This window comes from Dipodomys merriami, unplaced genomic scaffold (genome assembly GCF_024711535.1).
Source record: "Dipodomys merriami isolate MVZ:Mamm:240054 unplaced genomic scaffold, mDipMer1.0.p SCAF_60, whole genome shotgun sequence".
NCBI classification, from domain to species: Eukaryota; Metazoa; Chordata; class Mammalia; order Rodentia; family Heteromyidae; genus Dipodomys; species Dipodomys merriami.
In genome coordinates this window covers 7,770,260-7,787,888 of record NW_027206180.1, presented here as the reverse complement: position 1 = coordinate 7,787,888, position 17,629 = coordinate 7,770,260, and the positions used below count along the sequence as shown (strand labels likewise).

The 17,629-nt window shown below is 63.3% G+C and overlaps 1 protein-coding gene across 7 annotated transcripts; it reads left to right on the top strand.

Annotated features, from left to right (window-relative positions):
* Window positions 1–268: 268 nt before the first annotated feature.
* LOC138814627 (E3 ubiquitin-protein ligase TRAF7) lies at window positions 269–17,574 on the top strand. 7 transcript variants are annotated; one of them, XM_070003707.1, is made up of 22 exons: window positions 269–323; window positions 8,057–8,174; window positions 8,388–8,445; window positions 8,752–8,823; window positions 9,941–10,032; window positions 12,115–12,231; window positions 12,595–12,687; window positions 12,903–12,936; window positions 13,340–13,523; window positions 13,626–13,760; window positions 14,159–14,376; window positions 14,454–14,527; window positions 14,668–14,716; window positions 14,792–14,919; window positions 15,061–15,143; window positions 15,833–15,872; window positions 15,965–16,081; window positions 16,178–16,300; window positions 16,480–16,599; window positions 16,687–16,818; window positions 16,903–17,022; window positions 17,131–17,574. In XM_070003707.1, exons 2-22 carry the CDS (start codon window positions 8,094–8,096, stop codon window positions 17,143–17,145), a joined length of 2,085 nt encoding a protein of 694 aa, XP_069859808.1. In that variant the 5' UTR covers window positions 269–323; window positions 8,057–8,093; the 3' UTR covers window positions 17,146–17,574. The 7 variants fall into 7 exon arrangements, with proteins under 7 accessions (XP_069859808.1, XP_069859807.1, XP_069859810.1 ...); XM_070003706.1 differs by having other exon boundaries at window positions 16,166–16,300; XM_070003709.1 differs by lacking the exon at window positions 8,752–8,823.
* The last annotated feature ends 55 nt before the right edge of the window (window positions 17,575–17,629 follow it).

The following is a 17,629-nucleotide window of genomic DNA, read 5'->3' as shown; positions in this document are numbered from 1 at the left end:
CGGGCCGAGTCTGGAGGTCCTTCCTTTTGCAGAGGCCATTGACTTTAACTTGTGAGCGACCGTGCATTTAACCAATCAGAGCCATCGATCCCGCCCCACGACGTCGGCGCCGCCGGAATTTGTAGTTTTTGTGGCGCCGTGAGTGGCTCGACTGCTGGGGCAGCCCTAGAGCCGGAGGACTACAAGTCCCGGCTCTCCTAGCGCCCGAGCGCTTCCGTCTCGCGCATCTCGTCCCTTTCCCGGCAGGCAACAGAAGGGGGGGGGCGGTGGGGGTACGATGAAATCGGGGGGTGGCGCGGCCGCTCCCCAGCAGCCGCGGGCGGGTAAGTGTCCGCGCGGTGCGCCCGGTCCGTACATTCGCGCCTCGGGACCCCGCGGCGGTGCGAACGCTTGGCGATCGGGATGGGCCGGGCCTGGGGGGCGGGACCGGGTCCCCCGCCTCTCCCCGCGCCCGCTCGCTCGCTCCCCCACTCCCGCGTTCTTTCTCCACTCCCGGCCGCATTCGCTGAGCGCCGCCTGCGTGCCAGGCGCCGTGGTGGGCGCCGGGGAGACTGCGGAGAGCGGGGTGGTCGGCTCGTGCGCTCCTCGGTGGCCGCGCCGGTGACAGCGGGGCCCGCGGCCAGCGGTCCCGAGCCTCGCGGGGTGCTGGGCCGCATCTGCGGCTCCCACCCTGCCCCCCTTCCCCGCCTCCGGCCCGGGGTACACGTCCGCGGGAGGGCACCCCCCCCCGAGCCCTTGGCCTAGGGAGAGGAGGGGGCGACCGGTGGATAATACGATTAAAATCACGGACGGGGGGGCGGGGGGGACAGGTAGGAAAAGTGCCGAGAAAGTGAGTGCTCCCGGCTCCCGGATGGCTGGGTGGTGTTCCTGCGGTCAGCCGAAGGCCCCGGGGAGCGAAACTTAACAAAGGCCCGCAGTGAGAAAGGCCTGGGGAGCCTCGGGAGCCTCGGGCGGGGAGGCCGGGCCGGGCCGAGCCGGGAGCTCACAGCCAAGCAGGCTGTGGAGGAGCTGAGGAGCCCGAGGTGGATCAGGTCTAAGTCCACCCCTGGTTGTGTGAGGTGATGGGCTTTGGGTCTCAACCCAGATGCGGAAGAGAATGAGAAATCTGGGCCTCTGCCTACAAGTTCTCATTGGGGCCCAGCTCTTCTGAGGCTGGTTGTCTTTTGAGTCAAACCAAGGTTTGTTTAGTCTACAGCTGCCCCACCGGTCTCCACCTTGATCCCGCAGCTCCCTGCGGAAGGTTGTTCACCTTTGGCCTGCTTCAGCAGCAGTGTGCCTCCTTCCTCATTCCTTCTCTTTGGACCTTTCCCTTCCCAGACTTCTTTCCTGAGGTTTGTGTGTTAGACAAGGCCTCACTGTCATCAACCCCTACTTTTACCTCTAGGCATGTATTCACTACAGTCTTTCCAAGAAGCTGGAGTCTCTTCTGGCAGCACATTCGCTGCCTGGCTAAGGGAGTGACAGGCCAGGATGGAACAGCCAAGGGTGGTGCCCAAACCCCAGAGTGTCCTGGAAGATTTCTCTGAGGCTGTGTATCAGGGTTTTTCTGGATAGGATCAGGAATCAGTGGCTCACGCCTGTAACCCTAGCTGCTCAGGAGGTTACAATCTGAGGATTGAGGTTTAAAGTAAGACAGGGCAGGAAAGTCAGGGAGACTTGATCTCCAGTAAACCACCAGAAAACCGGAAGTGGCACTGTGGCTCAAATGATAAGTGCCAGCCTTGAGTGAAAAAGCTAAGTAAGAGACAGCACCCCGGCCCTGAGTTCAAGCAAGGGAACCAAAAAGAAAGAAAAGAAAGGATCGGATTTTCAGTTCCCGCAGAGAAGTGAGAACTTGGCAGACTGAGTAAAAGTTAGTGGGGTTTCCATCTGTTCGTGTCATTCCCCTGCCCTCCCCCCCCCCAGAGCTTCAAACTCCTTCTTCAGGGTCAGGGTCAGGCTTACCGCTAGCCATAGGCATGTCCCCATGCTCCAGTACAGAGTGACCCTTGACCAGCTGGTTGGACAAAGCAATGGGAAGAAGATGAAGCTGAAAGACCTGAGCTGTGATTTAAGGTCTTCCTTGGTTTTGCTGCCAGGAGATGGCTGAAGGGCACCGGGACTCCTGGGTTTGTTGTCAGCAGTGGAGGAAGCAGAAGGATTGGAGCTTGGATAAGCATTGTCATGACCTGTCACTGGCAGCGTTTGTGGGTCAACGTCTTGAGCTTTCTTAGCCCTCAGAGAGCGACTGTTCTTGACAGACCCCTCACTTTTTTTCTTTCTGGTACTGGGACTTGAACTCAAGGCCTCATGCTTATTTGACTGGCTTGCTTACTTGGTCCGGTTGGCACTCTAGCATTTGACCCATGCCTCCAGCTTGGCTTTTTGCTGATTGATTGGCGATGGAATCTACTTTGCTGCCTGGGTTGGTTTCAAACCTCAGTTCTCCAGGTCTCCGTTTCCTGAGTTGCTAAGGTTACAGCCACTGGTGCCCAATTAGATCCTTCATTCTTATTGTTGTCACCTCTCATGACTCCTTCTGGATGTAGGTCTATTTCTGCTGTGTGTGTGTGTGTATGGCAGGACTAGAGTTTGAGCTGTGTGTGTGTGTGTGTGTGTGTGTGTGTGTGTGTGTGTGTGTGTGTGTGTGTGTGTGTGTGTGTGTGTGTGTGTGTGTGTGTGTGTGTGTGTGTGTGTACTAATCTGAGCTCTGAGGCTGATGCTTGCTAGACAGGCATTCTACCACCCGAGCTGCTCTACCAGCTTCGCTTTGTGTGTGTTGGTTGGTTGTGGGGCTTGAACTTGGGGTCTGGGCGCCATCCCTGAGGTTTTTACTCAAGGCTAGTGCTCTATCACTTTGAGCCACAGCGCCACTTCTGGTTTTCTGAGTGTGAGTTGTGGTAAGAGTCTCTTGACTTTCCTCCCAGGCTGGCTTTGAGCCACAATCCTCAGCTCTCAGTCTCCTGAATAGCTAGGATGACAGGCGTGAGCCACCAGTGCCCTGTGTATGTGTGTTATTTATTTATTTATTTTTTGATCAGTCTTGGGGCTTGAACTCTGGGCCTGGGCGCTGTCCCTAGGCTCTTCAGCTCAAGCCTAGCACTCTACTGTTTGAGCCACAGCACCACTTCTGGTTTTCTAATGGTTTATTGGAGATAAGAGTCTTACAGGGGCTGGGAAGGTGGCTCAGTGGTAGAGCGCTTGCCTTGCATGCCTAAGGCCCTGGGGTCAATTCCTCAGCACCACATAAGCAAAAAGAAAAAAGCCGAAGTGGCGCTGTGGCTCAAGTGGTAGAGCGCTAGCCTTGAGCTAAAGAGCTGAGGGACAGCGCCCAGGCCCAGAGTTCAGGCCCCATGACCGGACCCCGAAAAAGAAAAGAGTCTCACAGACTTTCCTACCTGGGCTGGCTTTGAACTTCGATCCTCAGATCTCAGCCTCCTGAGTAGCTGGGATGACAGGTGTGAGCCACCGGCGCCTGGCTTGTGTGTGTTACTTTTAAGATAAGGCCTCCCTTTATGCTTCGGCCAGCTTGGAGCGCAGTCCCCCTGTGTGTGCCTCCACACGTGGCTGGGCTAGCAGGTACGCACCACCGCGCCCAGCGATGGGTCAAGATCGAATCTTAGAGCTTTGCTTTTTGCCAGGTCTGGCTAATCTCCCATCTCCTTCTGAGCAGCCAGGGTTACAGGCTTGAGACTGTGTCCAGCTTCCATTCCATTTCATAGTGAGGAATGTAGGATTCCCTCCCCGGCTGCCAAGAGCAAGCCACTCACCCAGTCACAACCACATATCTGATTGGATACCAGATCTGATTGGATATGGGGCCTCTGGCCTTTAACAGGTCTTACACTGAACCCTTTAAGCCTTCCCAAGCCCTTTGATGAGCTGGCTCAGGAGGGTCCCTTGGAGAGCAGGCAGAGGGAAGCTGGTGTGGGTAAGAATCCCAGGAGTACCTGGGGGAGGGGTGCTCCAGTACCAGGAACAGGTGTGCTCTAGCATGGGCTAGAGCAGAACCGGGGGCACGTCTCTGCCCTCTGCATCCCCCATCTGGCTTGAGGCATCTCCCCTTCTCTCCCCCAGCGTCTGGGGGTGGCAAGAAGAAAGGGGTCCTGGGGGGTCTGGCGGTGTTAGTGCTCAGGACAGCGCTGGGCACTTAGCTCTGGCCCAGGACCAGTTCCCGCGAGTTTCACTCAGCCAGGCCTCTGTTTCCTGGTGCCCTTGCAGCTGGACACTGCGGCCGGAGGAAACATGCCCTCACTTCCCCTGCTGTGTCCGCGCTGGAGCTCGCCAGCCTCTTGCTCCGGGAAGGCCGCTGGCCTTGTAGCCTGGGCCCTGTCCCCACACCACAGCTAGCCAAGAGATCTGCCCCAGCAGGGGCAGGCTGGGCAGGGAAGCCCATTCCTGCAGTCCAGCCGGCCACGTGGGAGGGACTTCCTCCAGCAGAGTGAGCCGTGGGTGCCAGCGAGGCTTGGCCAGGGCCGGAAGGTCCAGGAGGCTGGGTGTGGGGCGTGAGGGCAGGCCCCCGGAGGGCCTTTGTAGCGTTGGGGCCATGGATGATGCGAACGGCAGAGGGGAGTGAGGCGGCGCAGAGGCTGGGCTGGGGAGACCCAACGGGCTTCTGCCCGGGCCTGTGGAGGCTGAGGAAGCCGAGGTCAGGAACAAACACTGGGGACCCCAGCGTCGCACCCTGCTCACCTGGATGGAAAAGTGAGGAAGGGAGCACCAGGGGCCCAGCGCGTGCTCTGCTGTGGCGTCCAGGCCTGTTTCTGTAGGGCCGGCCCTAGGCTTGGCTGGGGTTGAGCGGCCGGCCGCAGGGGCTCGGCGGGCAGCCGCTCCCCGGAGCTGGCTCTGTGATGCCAGGAAGCTTGCTGGGCACTCTGGGTGACACCCAGCAACTTGGCTACGACCTCCTGAGCCTTAGACCACCAGGGCTGTCACAGGTCCCAGGGAGGATTCCCAAGTGGCACCTGCTGCCTTGAGACCTTGGAAGTAGGCTGCTGGGGCGGGGGGGGGGGGGGGGGGAGCGGGGTCTGGGCTGGGGCAGGGAGCTGAATCTGCAGACCTTTCCAACCCCTATTCCAGCACGGCCACCGGTGCCACCCCAGCCACCAGCCGCCAGGCTCGGACCCAGGGAAACTGGGACCCTGGACTGGCAAAGCCACAGAGACCTGTCCCCCCCCCCGCCGCACCCCCATGGCACCTCAGCCAGTCTGGTGCTGAGGGGCTCTAAGCCTTGGATTTTCTGCTGGGCTTGCTCCGGAATGAGCCTCATCCTGAGCAGGTGGCTCAGTGGATCTTTCTAGAAGGGGGCTGTAGCTTTCCGTGCAGGTGGAGGGAACTTCTCCCCCACTCCCCACATCCTTGTGGATGTGAGCAAAGAAGTTTGAGCCTTGATCCTAGACGGAGCTGAGGTTGGGGAGGATGACAGGGAGAAAGAAAGAAAAGGCCCCACCTCGATGCACACTCCCTCCCCACCCACCTCCTTATACCCCCCCACCCTCTTATACCTCCCCACCACCTCCTGACACCTCCCCCCCACCCCCCACCCTCTTATACCTCCCCACCACCTCCTGACACCTCCCCCCCACCCCCCACCTCCTGACACCTCCTCCCACCCCCCACCTCCTTACACTCCCTGCATGTGTGTCACTCCCTTCAGAATCTTCTCTCTGGCAGCTAGAATCCTGGGCTGGGCAGAAGGAAGCGTTGTGGATGAGCCTGGGCTACACCCAGCAAGAGACACCTTGTCTTTTAAAAACATAAAACAAAAAAAATCCAAGGACTGGGGATGTGGCTGGGTGCTAGAGCGCGGGTCCAGCCCACCTGCCTGAGGTCCCAGCACGGGAGGGGGGAAGGGAAGGCAGCCTGGCAGCTGATGGCTGCCAGGGTCAGCCCTTTCTGAACCCACTCCTCACAGCTATCCCCAGCTTGGAAACAGTCCATCCCTCCAGCAGCCTTCCCTCCTCTCCTCCCCCCCCCACTGGCACTGGAGACAAAGTGTGGGGGGAAAGAGGCTCTGCTCCCCCTGGGGGGCAGGGCTTGTCCCCTGGGCCCAGATGGCCTGTGCCATCTGGGGTGCTGAGACCCTGCGTGTTGCTCCCAGGGCTGTGGCCTGCAGGGTGGTCTCCCTGCTGCCTACGGCCAGGCCCAGATTGCAAAATTCAGCTCCTTGGGGGTTGGACTGAAGCGCGCCTGCGGCTTCCCGCTAACTCCAGCCCGGATCCCAGCCTTACAGAGGGGCACCCAGACCCGGCCCCACCCAGCCCAGAGCCCCTGGTTGGGCTGAACCCTTGTGAACTGGGGGAACAGCAGCAGTCCCGGGGTCCACCTCCCTCCTCTGTTCAGCTTGGCTCTCAGGCCACTCCCGCGCATCCCCCCTCCCCCCTCCCCCCCAGGCCTTCCTTGGGACTTTCCAGCTGATGTGCGTGTTGCGCGTGCCTTTCTGTTTACCTCAGTGTGGGAGACGCCAGGCTCTGCGCCCTCCTAGGGGCCTGGGGTGCAGGAGCTCCCAGCTGCCTGCCGCCCTTGAAGCCAGCAGGGAGGAAGCAGATGGGTGTGACGTCCAGGCCAGTGGCACCGCTGCTGCCTTCCTCCAGCTCTGGAGAAGAGCTTTGGAGAAAAGGGCTAAATGGTCGTGCTGATGCTGACGGCTGCCCGACCTTCCCCACGGAGGGGATCCGGAGGGTGGGAGGCGGGGCGCGAGGCCCCGGCTAGCCTCTTGAGCTGCCCCACCTCCCCAGACCTGAGGAGCGAAGGGGGGGGGGGTGACAGGGCCACGAGCGAACCCTGGATCCGGGGTGCAGGACTGGGGGCCGTGGGGGTGGCACTGGGTGGAAAGGAACGGAGTCGCCGGGGTGGCAGACAGGCTGGGGGGGTCAGCCTCCCTCCCCTGAGGGTGGACAGCCCCAGGAGGGCTGGCCGCCTGTTGGTATCGCCGCGTGGCCCGGCACGGGCCTCAGTGGAACCCCTTGCCCTGGAAAGGATCTTCATCTGTCCCACGCGCCTCCAAGCCGCCACCGGCACTTCAGACCCTCTCGGGAAGGGGCGTGGGGGCCTTCGGAATGCGCTCTTCCTCCCCACGGAGATGTCAGGCTTCTGCTCGGACCAGGACCCCCACTAGGAGCGTGGTGGGCCCTCAGCTCCTAGACCATGGGGTCATGAGTGTGGGAGACCTTGGGGGGCAGCTGCTGGCAGTACCGCGCACCTTCAGAGTGGGTGCAGGTGCTGAGCGACTGCGGGCAAGGGCCGGGCCCCTGCTCCTGGGCAGGAAACGGGCGGTTGGCTCTTTTGTTCGTTTTGTTTTGTTTTTGTCAGTCGTGGGGGTTGAACTCTGGACCTGGGCGCTGTCCCTCGGCTTTTCAGCTCAAGGCGAGCGCTCTACCACTGGAGCCACAGCGCCACTTCTAGTTTTCTGGTGGATCATTGGAGATAAGAGTCCCGTGGACTTTCCTTCCCGGGGCTGGCTAGGATCTGAGCCCCCTGAGTAGCTGGGATGACAGGCGTGCACCGCCACGCCCGGCTGGGTTGTTGGCTCTTGTGTGCTTTCCTCGTGCCCTCTCCCCGCCACCCAGCCCTTGAGTGCACACTTGGGGGGCCGGGACCCTGCACAGGGTAGACAGCTGGGACTTGTTTTTGCCGTGACCTTCTCGTGTGATCTTCCTGTGATTAGAACTCAGGAGAGGTCAACACCCAGTTGCTTCACCCTGAGTTCTCGCTGGGGCGTGGTGGGGTCCCCTCTGACTTGCAGATTGAAGCTGGCTGGTTCAGACTGCTCCCGCTGGTGCCAGGTGATGGGTCCCGGTGATAGGCCGAGGCTCACGACACACAGGGCAGCCAGCACTGGTTGGGGACAAAACTCAGCAGAACGTTGAGGGGACCCCCTCCCCGTCCTGGCAGGGGGAGGCCGCTTGCCTGCGCCTGGGGCCTGGGTGCGCCCTGGAGGGGAGGGGGAGGTCCACGCTTGCCCCCCCCATTGGTGTTAGAAGGGGGTGGGGGTGTCATGGCCCTGTGGTAGGTAGCCTGGCTGGCGGCCAGGGACCCGATGCTGCCTCCTGAGCCCTCACTGGTGTTCCTCCCCCAGGAGATGCTGCCAGGGAACCCGGATGCCTCGCTAGAGCATGAGCTTGGGCGAGAGTGCCTGCTCCAACTGCTTGTCTGGGGGCCCCGCCAGCCTTCCCTCCCCAGACCTCAGCGGCGGGGTAAGGGGGTGGCTGGGGTGCTGGTGGGGGTCTGCCCACTTGGGGTGCCCGTACTGTAGGTGCCCAGCATGCCGGCGGGCTGCCAGCCGCCCCTCCCTCCCTACAGCGCCCTCCGGGCTGGACGCGTGGGCCGGCGGGCCTGTGGGTGGGTGGCCACCGCGCCTGTCCAGACTCTGTCCAGGGACAGGCCGGGCCTCTTCCGTTCTCTCGTAGACCAAAATGGAAACGACCTTCGGTCCCACTTTCTCAGCCGTCACCACCATCACTAAAGGTGAGCCTCCACGTGGGAAGGGCCCAGACCCCTGCCCCGCTCCAGGGGTGCTCCCTGGCGCCCGACACTCACTGGGGAGAAGGAGCGCGGCCTCGGCTCTGCTCCTGCCATGTCTCCGCCTGGCCCAGTCTTCCCGCTCCGTCTCAAAACCTTGCCTCTCTCTCCAGGGAGGGCCGTGCTGGCGTCCCTGGCGCCACCGGGAAGCCCCCCTAGTGACCCACGGTTTGTCCCCAGCCCCAGACTCTAGCCTCTGAGAGGTCGTGAGTATCATGGGAGCCTTTCTCAAGTGTGGACCAATGCCCTCAGCCCCAGCACAGGTCCAGGAGGTCGTAGAGAATGGCAAAAGGAGCAGCGTCCTGTCTGAAGGCTGGGGAGGGGGTGAGTAGCCCTCCTGGCAGGGCCTGGGCTGCGGGGCAGGTGCATTCTGCCTTCCTGGCTCTCTGCCCTGCAGAAAGATGCCAGCCACTAATTGGTTTTTTAATTGCCTTCCTCTGGCTAAAGGAAATCATGGCTGCCGGGGACGCCTGCTCACCTAGCTACTTTTGCTGCTTGGTGACTCCTGGGGCTCCGAGAGAGCCTCTTTCCCGACCCCCCCCCTTCCCTTCTCACACGGGGCTTGTTTCTAAGGAGAAGAATAAAGTGAATATCATCCGGAGCCCCGCCCGCCCGTCCCCACTGTCAGCCGAGCCCTCCTGGAGCCCACCCCGGAGGGAGTGGGCGGAGCCTGGCAGGGAGGCCGGAATGGCTGCCTCTCCTGTTGCCAATAGGGAAACTGAGGCCTGAGGCCTGACCACAGGGTCAGGCAGTCCGAAACCTTACCTTAAACCAAGGCCTTCAGGGCTGGTTGAGGGCGGGTTGAGGCACCTGGGCCCAGCCCAGAGGAGCAGCCTCCCGGCCCCAGGGTGGCAGCCTGCAGCGCCCCCACGTGGACGCCCGCTCGGCCTCCTCAGGCCCGGCCAGGCCAGGCTGGGTGGCTCGTGGCGGAAGGAGGTGGAGGCCGCCATGACTCGGCCTGGTTCCCGGCGTGGCTGCCACAGAGGTGTGCGGGAAGGCCCAGGCCACCAGAACCCGGTCCTCCCCAACCAGGGGCCAGCCGCGGGGCTCAGCCTCTCCATCAGAGAGCGCTCCTAGCAGAGTTACCTTGCAGGTCCACAAGAGACCCCCAGCTCCCGCCAGGCGACCTGAGGTGGGATCATCTGCGGTCGGGCTGTGCGTCAGCCGGGCTGGGGGGGGGGAGCTTGTAAAGACCTCATGTGGAGCCGGGAGCCCTGCCCAGGTGCAGGCCGAGCCTGAAGACACATGTGGCACCGTTGACATTGGGAAGCCAACCGGCCACCTTCAACCCATCTGTGTGCGCGCTCGGCCTCGGGAAGGGCTGAGCGCCAAGAAACAGGACCCCGTGTTCCACATAGGCCCCAGCAGCCAGGCCAGCCTCTGCCCCGTCTGGTCACTGCAGGGGCCCGTGCTCACGGCTCCTGGACCTCTCTCCCTGCAGCCGATGGGGCCGGCACCTACAAACAGCACCGCCGGACGCCCTCGTCCTCCAGCACCCTCGCCTTCTCCCCGCGGGACGAGGAGGACAGCATGGTAGGTGTGCGCCCCGGGGGCCGGGCCCTTCTGGCCTCCCCTCACAGCTCCTGTCCTGAGGACCAGGTCTCAGGAGGTGGCCTGGGTGTGTGGACATCCTGGGGTCTGGGTACACGTGGCAAGTCCGCTGGACTGCGAAGGCCTCTGGGCCAGGTAGTGGCAGCAGAGAGCAGCTGGTGTGGGGAGGAGGCTGGGACTAGGCGCTTTGGGCCCTTTTTTGTTTGTTTGTTTTGTCAGTCGTGGGGCTTGAACTCTGGACCTGGGCGCTGTCTCTGAGCTCTTCAGCTCAAGGCCAGTGCTCTACCACTTGAGCCACAGGGCCACTTCTGGCTTTTTCTGCTTATGTGGTGCTGAGGAATTGAACCCAGGGCCTCATGCATGCTAGGCAAGCCCTCTACCACTGAGCCACTTTCACAGCCCAACTTTTGGCTCTATCTTAAGTGAGGTAGGGCCCAGAGAAGATTTTACTTTTCAGTTTTTTGCACCCGATAAAGTCCATGTTTGTTCAGTGCCAGTACTAGGGCTTGAACTCAGCCTGGGCCTTCACTCTGAGCTTTTGTGTTCCGGGCTAGTGTTCTACCACTCAAGCTACAGCTCTACTTTGGCCTTTTTATTTTGGTGATTAACTAGAGATAAACGTTTCGGGCTTGCGGGGCGCTGATGGCTCACGCCTGTAATCCTAGCTACTCAGGAGGCTGAGATCTGAGGATCGCGGTTCAAAGCCAGCCCGGGCAGGAGAGACCGTGAGACTCCTATCTCCAATAAACCACCAAGAAAACCAGAAGTGGCGCTGTAGCTCAAGTGGTAGAGCGCTCGCCTTGAGCTGAAAATCTGAGGGACAGCGCCCAGGCCCAGAGTTCAAGCCCCATGACTGACGAAAAAAAAAAAAGTCTCAGGCTTTTCTGCCTGGGCTGCCTTCAAATCAGGATCCTCAGATCTCAGCATCATGAGTAGCTACTGTCGCAGGCATGAGCCACTGGGGCAGGACTAGAATCCTGCTTTTGGAACGTTTTGGAAGCTTCACCCATGGCAGCGACAAGGTGGGGGGGGGGGTGAGGAGTCCTGACTTGGAGGAGGCCACGGTGTGTGTGGGAGGGCAGGAGATGCCACTGGGGGTCCCCGAAGGCCAGCGGACCTGTGGGGTCCGGAGGGGAGCGGGTGAGGAAGTGGTGTTGTGGGCAGCCGGGCTGGCTGCCGGTTCCACTCCCTGCCAGTCAGGTTTTGGCCTGTCCTGGCTGCTGGCAGACCTCAGCCCTGCCTGGGAGGGGCAGCACCGGGCGCCGCCTGCTGCCTCACAGTCCTGCCCCTGGCTGCGGGGATGTTTGACTCACTTCCTCTGATCTTCCCCTGTTCCTCGCGTGCGCCTGTGGTGTCTCCATGCACCAGGGCCACTTGGGGCGGGGGGGGGGTGTCTCCGCTCACTGACTTCTCAGGGTCCAGCCCTGGGGTGTTCCAGGAACAGGATGGCTCCTCAGCTGGGCAGAGGCCGCTGGACCAAGGGCCGTGGGCCCAAAAAGGGTTAGGGCTGATGAGAGACGGCCACGCGGGTTCTGTCAGCCTGGAGGGGGGCGTGCGCCAGGCGAGGACTCAGCTACCGTGCAGGTTTCTGGGCCAGGATGGGAGGAAGGGACTGTAGCCATCCCTCCTTCCCCTAGGGTCCCCTAGCCTTTTTGTGGGGGCTCAGGGAGAAGGGGCCCTGTGGTTTTCCCCTCTGGCTCAGGATGCTCAGCGCCAGGGTCGATTCCTTTCCGTCCAGCCGTCGGGGGGCCTGGGCCGTCCCGGGATTGGCCGGGGGTGGCGCCCCCTCCCTCACGGGAAGCAGGAAGCAGCCCCGGCCCGGCCTCGGAGAATTGAATAGCAGGAAGTCTCTCCATTTACACAAAGAAAAGAAAGTTGGCAGAGAGCGGCGGCGGCCCAGCACCAGGTCCAGGCCGGCCTGGGTGGGCAGGGGGGACGGGACTGCGCTCCCCTCCCCCCAACCCGCAGGCACCCCCCCCCGTGGGCCGCAGAGGTGCCCCCCAGCCCCAGGGGCTCCGCCGCCCCTCCCCTCCCCAGAGCTCTCAGCCTCCTCTCTCTCCGCAGCCCCCCATCAGCACTCCGCGCCGCTCCGACTCCGCCATCTCTGTCCGCTCCCTCCACTCGGAGTCCAGCATGTCCCTGCGCTCTACGTTCTCGCTGCCCGAGGAGGAGGAGGAGCTGGTAGGTGTGGGGGCTCCGTGGCCCTCCGTGGAGGGGCTTCAGGCCGGTCCCTGGGTCGCGGTGGCATGGGGACACCTTCCCCTCAGGCCAGCCCTGCCCACCCGAAAGGCCGAATGCGGCCTGTGGGGGCTCAAGTGGCCAGGCTGGGCTCTCCGGGCACAGTGTCCCCATTCCCATCAAGGACAGCAGGAAAGGGGGTTCTCTCCAGTCTGTCCTGGGAAGGTAAAAGCTGGGCCTGCCTCCAGGGCCACACCCCTTACGCCCCTGGGGCGCCCCGGGCCTGGACAGGGCAGAGCGGGCAGCCTCTGCAGGCTGCCTGGGTCACCGTGGACCCCCACACCCCCTGTCCCCCGCGTGGTGCAGGAGCCGCTGGTGTTTGCGGAGCAGCCCTCGGTGAAGCTGTGCTGCCAGCTGTGCTGCAGTGTGTTCAAGGACCCCGTGATCACCACCTGCGGCGTGAGGCTCCCCCACGCGCGCCCTCCGCCACCTTCCCCCGGCTGGCCGGCTTCCCGGGCCCCGTGAGCCCGGGTTCCGCTCGCATCCCCGGTGTGGCTGCCCTTCCGGTGCCCTCTGCACGTGGCCGGGTGCGGGATGGGCCCTGGACCTCCACTGACCTTGAACTCCGGTGAAGGACACCGACCGCCCCTCACTGTAGCCTCTTGTCTCCACAGCACACGTTCTGCAGAAGATGTGCCTTGAAGTCAGGTACAGTGACCTCTCGTTCGGACCCAGCCCCTTAGTCCCCAATAGGGAAGACACACGGCAGGCCTGCCTGCCCCTGGCTGCCCCGTGGACACCGCTGGCTTCTCCCTTGTGCCGCACACCACGTCCCGGGATGCCCGCCGTCTCTTGGCACTGGGGTGGTGCTGTGGGCATCGGGCCCGGGGAAGCCACGAGACTGGAACTCCTGGCATCTGTAGACTCAGCTCTCCCCGGGCAGACCCGGACCCCGCCACCCCCTCCACACCGAACCGGCTGCGTGTCCCCCCAGCCTGGCCAAGACTTGCTGGGCCAGCCGTCACCAGCCGCTGCTTGTCCTGTGTGCTGGGCAGAGCTGCCCGGGGCAGGGGAGGGGGGCAGGCGGGCATCGGCATGTTCCCCTCCCCAGAGAAGTGCCCCGTGGACAACGCCAAGCTGACGGTCGTGGTGAACAACATCGCCGTGGCCGAGCAGATCGGGGAGCTCTTCATCCACTGCAGGCACGGCTGCCGGGCCACCGGGGCGGGGAAGCCTAGCGTCTTCGAGGTGGACCCCCGCGGGTGCCCCTTCACCATCAAGCTCAGCGCCCGGAAGTAAGTGCCCCACGCCCCCCCCAGTTCCCTGGGGCTCCATTGCGGGCCCCCCCGCCCTGGCTCAGCCCTTTCTCCACCGCCCCCCCCCCCCACCTGGGCTAGGGACCACGAGAGCAGCTGTGACTACAGGCCCGTGCACTGCCCCAACAACCCGAGCTGCCCGCCGCTGCTGAAGATGAACCTGGAGGCCCACCTCAGGGAGTGCGAGCACATCAAGTGTCCCCACTCCAAGTACGGGTGAGTGGGTGGGGCTCCCCCCCCCCCCGCATGGTGCCGGGACCGGCGGTGGACCTGAGCCAGCGGCTGGGCCCCCAGTCATCATAGCCAAGGCCCCGGGAGGCCCAGCCCAGGGCGTGTACAGAGAAGTCACCGTGTGGCTGGCGGGGCTCAGAGCACGCGAGGCTCTGCCAGGGCTGCGGGTGTCAGGCTGGCGTTGTGGGCTGCGGGGAGGGGCGGGGCGCAGGTCTATTCTCAGGTGGGAGGAGGCCCTTGATAAGCCCAGTGTGGGGCGAAAGGACTTGCGAGGGCCGGGGAGGCAGCCCGCACTGGAGCGGAGCGCACCGCCGGGGAGGGTTTCTCTGGGTCGGGGGCCGGATGCGGGTCCCATCGGGCAGCCGGCCGGTCCCCCCCCCCAGGTGTACATTCATCGGGAACCAGGACACGTATGAGACGCACCTGGAGAGCTGCCGCTTCGAGGGCCTGAAGGAGTTCTTGCAGCAGACAGATGACCGCTTCCACGAGATGCACGTGGCGCTGGCCCAGAAGGACCAGGAGATCGCCTTCCTGCGCTCCATGCTGGGCAAGCTCTCGGAGAAGATCGACCAGCTGGAGAAGAGCCTGGAGCTCAAATTCGGTGAGATGCGGCCTGGAGAGAAAGGGATACAGAGGCTGCTGGGACCCCGTGACACCGCCCCTCCTCCCCCTGCTTAGATGTCCTGGACGAGAACCAGAGCAAGCTCAGCGAGGACCTCATGGAGTTCCGGAGGGACGCGTCCATGCTGAACGTGAGTGGGCAGGGCTGCGGCCCAGGGTGGCGAGGCGCAGGCAGGCCGTTCCCGTGGCCTGTGGCCCCAGGCCCGATGGCTCTGCCTGAGGCCGCGGCAGCCCCACCCATCCCTCTCGCTCTCTGCCCTTGGTCTTGCAGGACGAGCTGTCGCACATCAACGCTCGGCTGAACATGGGCATCCTGGGATGTGAGTATGGCCCGCGGCACCCCGCCCATGTCCCCAGAGCCCCGCTGGTCCCTCACTGACGTCTCCCGCCTGCAGCCTATGACCCCCAGCAGATCTTCAAGTGCAAAGGGACCTTCGTGGGCCACCAGGGTCCCGTCTGGTGTCTCTGTGTCTATTCCATGGGAGACCTCCTGTTCAGCGGCTCCTCGGACAAGACCATCAAGGTAGGCAGGGCCCTGCCTCAGGCTCCACAGCCCACCCCTGCCGCCCCTTGCCAGGCCAGGCCCTCGTCCCCGGGGGGATTGCTGGCTGGCACTGGGCCGACCCTGACAGGCCCGGCCGGGGCGGGGCCTTCATCTCTGCAGGTGTGGGACACATGTACCACCTACAAGTGCCAGAAGACTCTGGAGGGCCATGATGGCATTGTGCTGGCTCTGTGCATCCAGGGGTGAGTCCCGGCATAGATGCACCTGTCGACATCCCCCTTAGGCCAGGAGCTGTAAGCGGCAGTCTGTTTAGCTTGTCTGCCGTATACCTACGGTGCACTGTGGACCGAACCATGCCAGGTTTGGCCTGGCGCCGCCAGGTGGTATGTGGGAGCCCTTGTGTGGCTCTGGAGTTGTGTGTGGATAACACTTGGCCTGGCTGGCCTCCCGCAGAGCCTGGCCCTGCTGGGTCCCGCGGCCAGAGGCTGACAGGCGCTTAGACACCACATGGAGGCAGGCGCTTGCCCCTCACCAGCATGGCCGGCGCCCTGGGCACTGCTCTGGGCTCAGGCACAGGGCGCGGTTGCACCGGCCAGTCCCTCACCCCACAGTGGCCTCTGCCCTAGACCTGCCCCATCTCACGTGCTAGGAGGCTGTGTGTAGGCCTGAGTGTTGGGAGAAAGAGCAGAGCTCACCCACTGGCTCTATAGCTCCCTGAGGTCAGTGCAAGGGAGCTGACCTCCCGGCCTGGCCACCAGATGCGTCCCAGGCAGGCCTGAGGGGTGGACCCACCGTGCCCAAGGTTCCTGTGTCAGCTGAGGCTGTGGTTCCAGGAAATGGCAGCAGGCTGAGCCGTTGGTCCCAGAGGCCACCTGGCGGGGTGGGCGAAGCTGGTGGTCTCTGGGCTCACGTGACGGCCTTGCCCCTCCAGGTGCAAACTCTACAGTGGCTCTGCAGACTGCACCATCATTGTGAGTGGGGAGAGGGGGAGGGGAGGGGCGGAGGAGGCTCGGCGCTAGCTCCCTCCCCGCCGGGACCCTGAGGCTCAGCTCGCCTTCCCCAGGTGTGGGACATCCAGAACCTGCAGAAGGTGAACACCATCCGGGCCCACGACAACCCTGTGTGCACCCTGGTGTCCTCGCACAACATGCTCTTCAGCGGCTCCCTGAAGGCCATCAAGGTACAGCCCAGGTGTGCACGCGCGTGCACGCGTGTGAGTGTGCACGCGTGGGGCGTGGGGGGCCCGCCCAGCCTCTCCTCATAGCCATCCCCACAGGTCTGGGACATCGTGGGCACCGAGCTGAAGTTAAAGAAGGAGCTCACAGGCCTCAACCACTGGGTGCGGGCCCTGGTGGCAGCCCAGAGCTACCTGTACAGCGGCTCCTACCAGACAATCAAGGTGCACCGGGCTACCCTCCTGGTGGCAGGATCTTACCAGGCTGGCCCGAGACTCCCTCCTCCCCTGCCCCTACCATCATGCATGGGGGGGGGGGGGCAGGGTGCTTCCTGTTGGCCCCAGAGGCCCTGGGAGTGAGGCAGGCACCAGGCCTGAGATCAGGAAGCCACCCTTGCCTGTAGATCTGGGACATCCGGACCCTGGACTGCATCCACGTCCTGCAGACATCTGGAGGCAGTGTCTACTCGATCGCTGTGACAAATCACCACATTGTCTGTGGCACCTACGAGAACCTCATCCACGTAAGGCCTGGGTGCCCAAGGCAGGCCCCCCTCGCCGCCCCCCACGCCAGTCCCTGCCCCTGACACGCCTGTGCCACCTCCTCCCAGGTGTGGGACATCGAGTCCAAGGAGCAGGTGCGGACCCTCACCGGCCACGTGGGCACTGTGTACGCCCTGGCAGTCATCTCCACCCCCGACCAGACCAAAGTCTTCAGTGCGTCCTATGACCGGTCCCTCAGGGTAAGGGCTGCGGGGCTGCGGGGAGGGGGGGAGGGTGGGTGGGAAGGAAGCTGTCCCAGATGCGCCACCATCCTGCATCCCCAGGTCTGGAGCATGGACAACATGATCTGCACGCAGACCCTGCTGCGCCACCAGGGCAGCGTGACCGCGCTGGCAGTGTCCCGGGGCCGGCTCTTCTCAGGGGCTGTGGACAGCACCGTGAAGGTCAGTGGAAAGGGCCACGCAGGGCGGAGCAGGCGGTGCAGGGGGAGGAGCCCTGAGCAGCGAGCCCTGGGCTGCAGGCGCACCTGACTCGGAGCTTTTTCTTCACAGGTGTGGACATGCTAACAGAGTGCAGGCCAAGCCGTGGCTCCCACTGGGCCCGTCTGAGCCAGGCTGGCCACATGGGGTGGCCCTCGGGGTTTCTCCCTGCCCTGTGGGGATGGACCCCGGCAGCAGGGTGGTACCCCTGCCTTACGCCCAGCAGGTCCCCCTCCAGCAGGCTCTAGCTCACTGCTGCCAGGGAGATGCCCACCCCACCCGCCCCCCCGTGGGTGCCAGGTACGATGCCCCCCGAGCCCACTCTTCACTCCCACTCCAGATGCCCCCCGAGCCCACTCTACACTCCCACTCCAGATGCCCCCCGAGCCCACTCTACACTCCCACTCCAGATGGATGGACTGAGGGCCTTTTTACTCACCTTTTCTACTGGTTTTAGACTGTATATAGATTTTATTACTTCCGGATTGAAATAAAAGCTGTACAGACTGTGGTGGAGACAGGTTGTGGGGCCAAGGCCTCTCTGGCCCTGATGACACCGGGATGCAGAGGG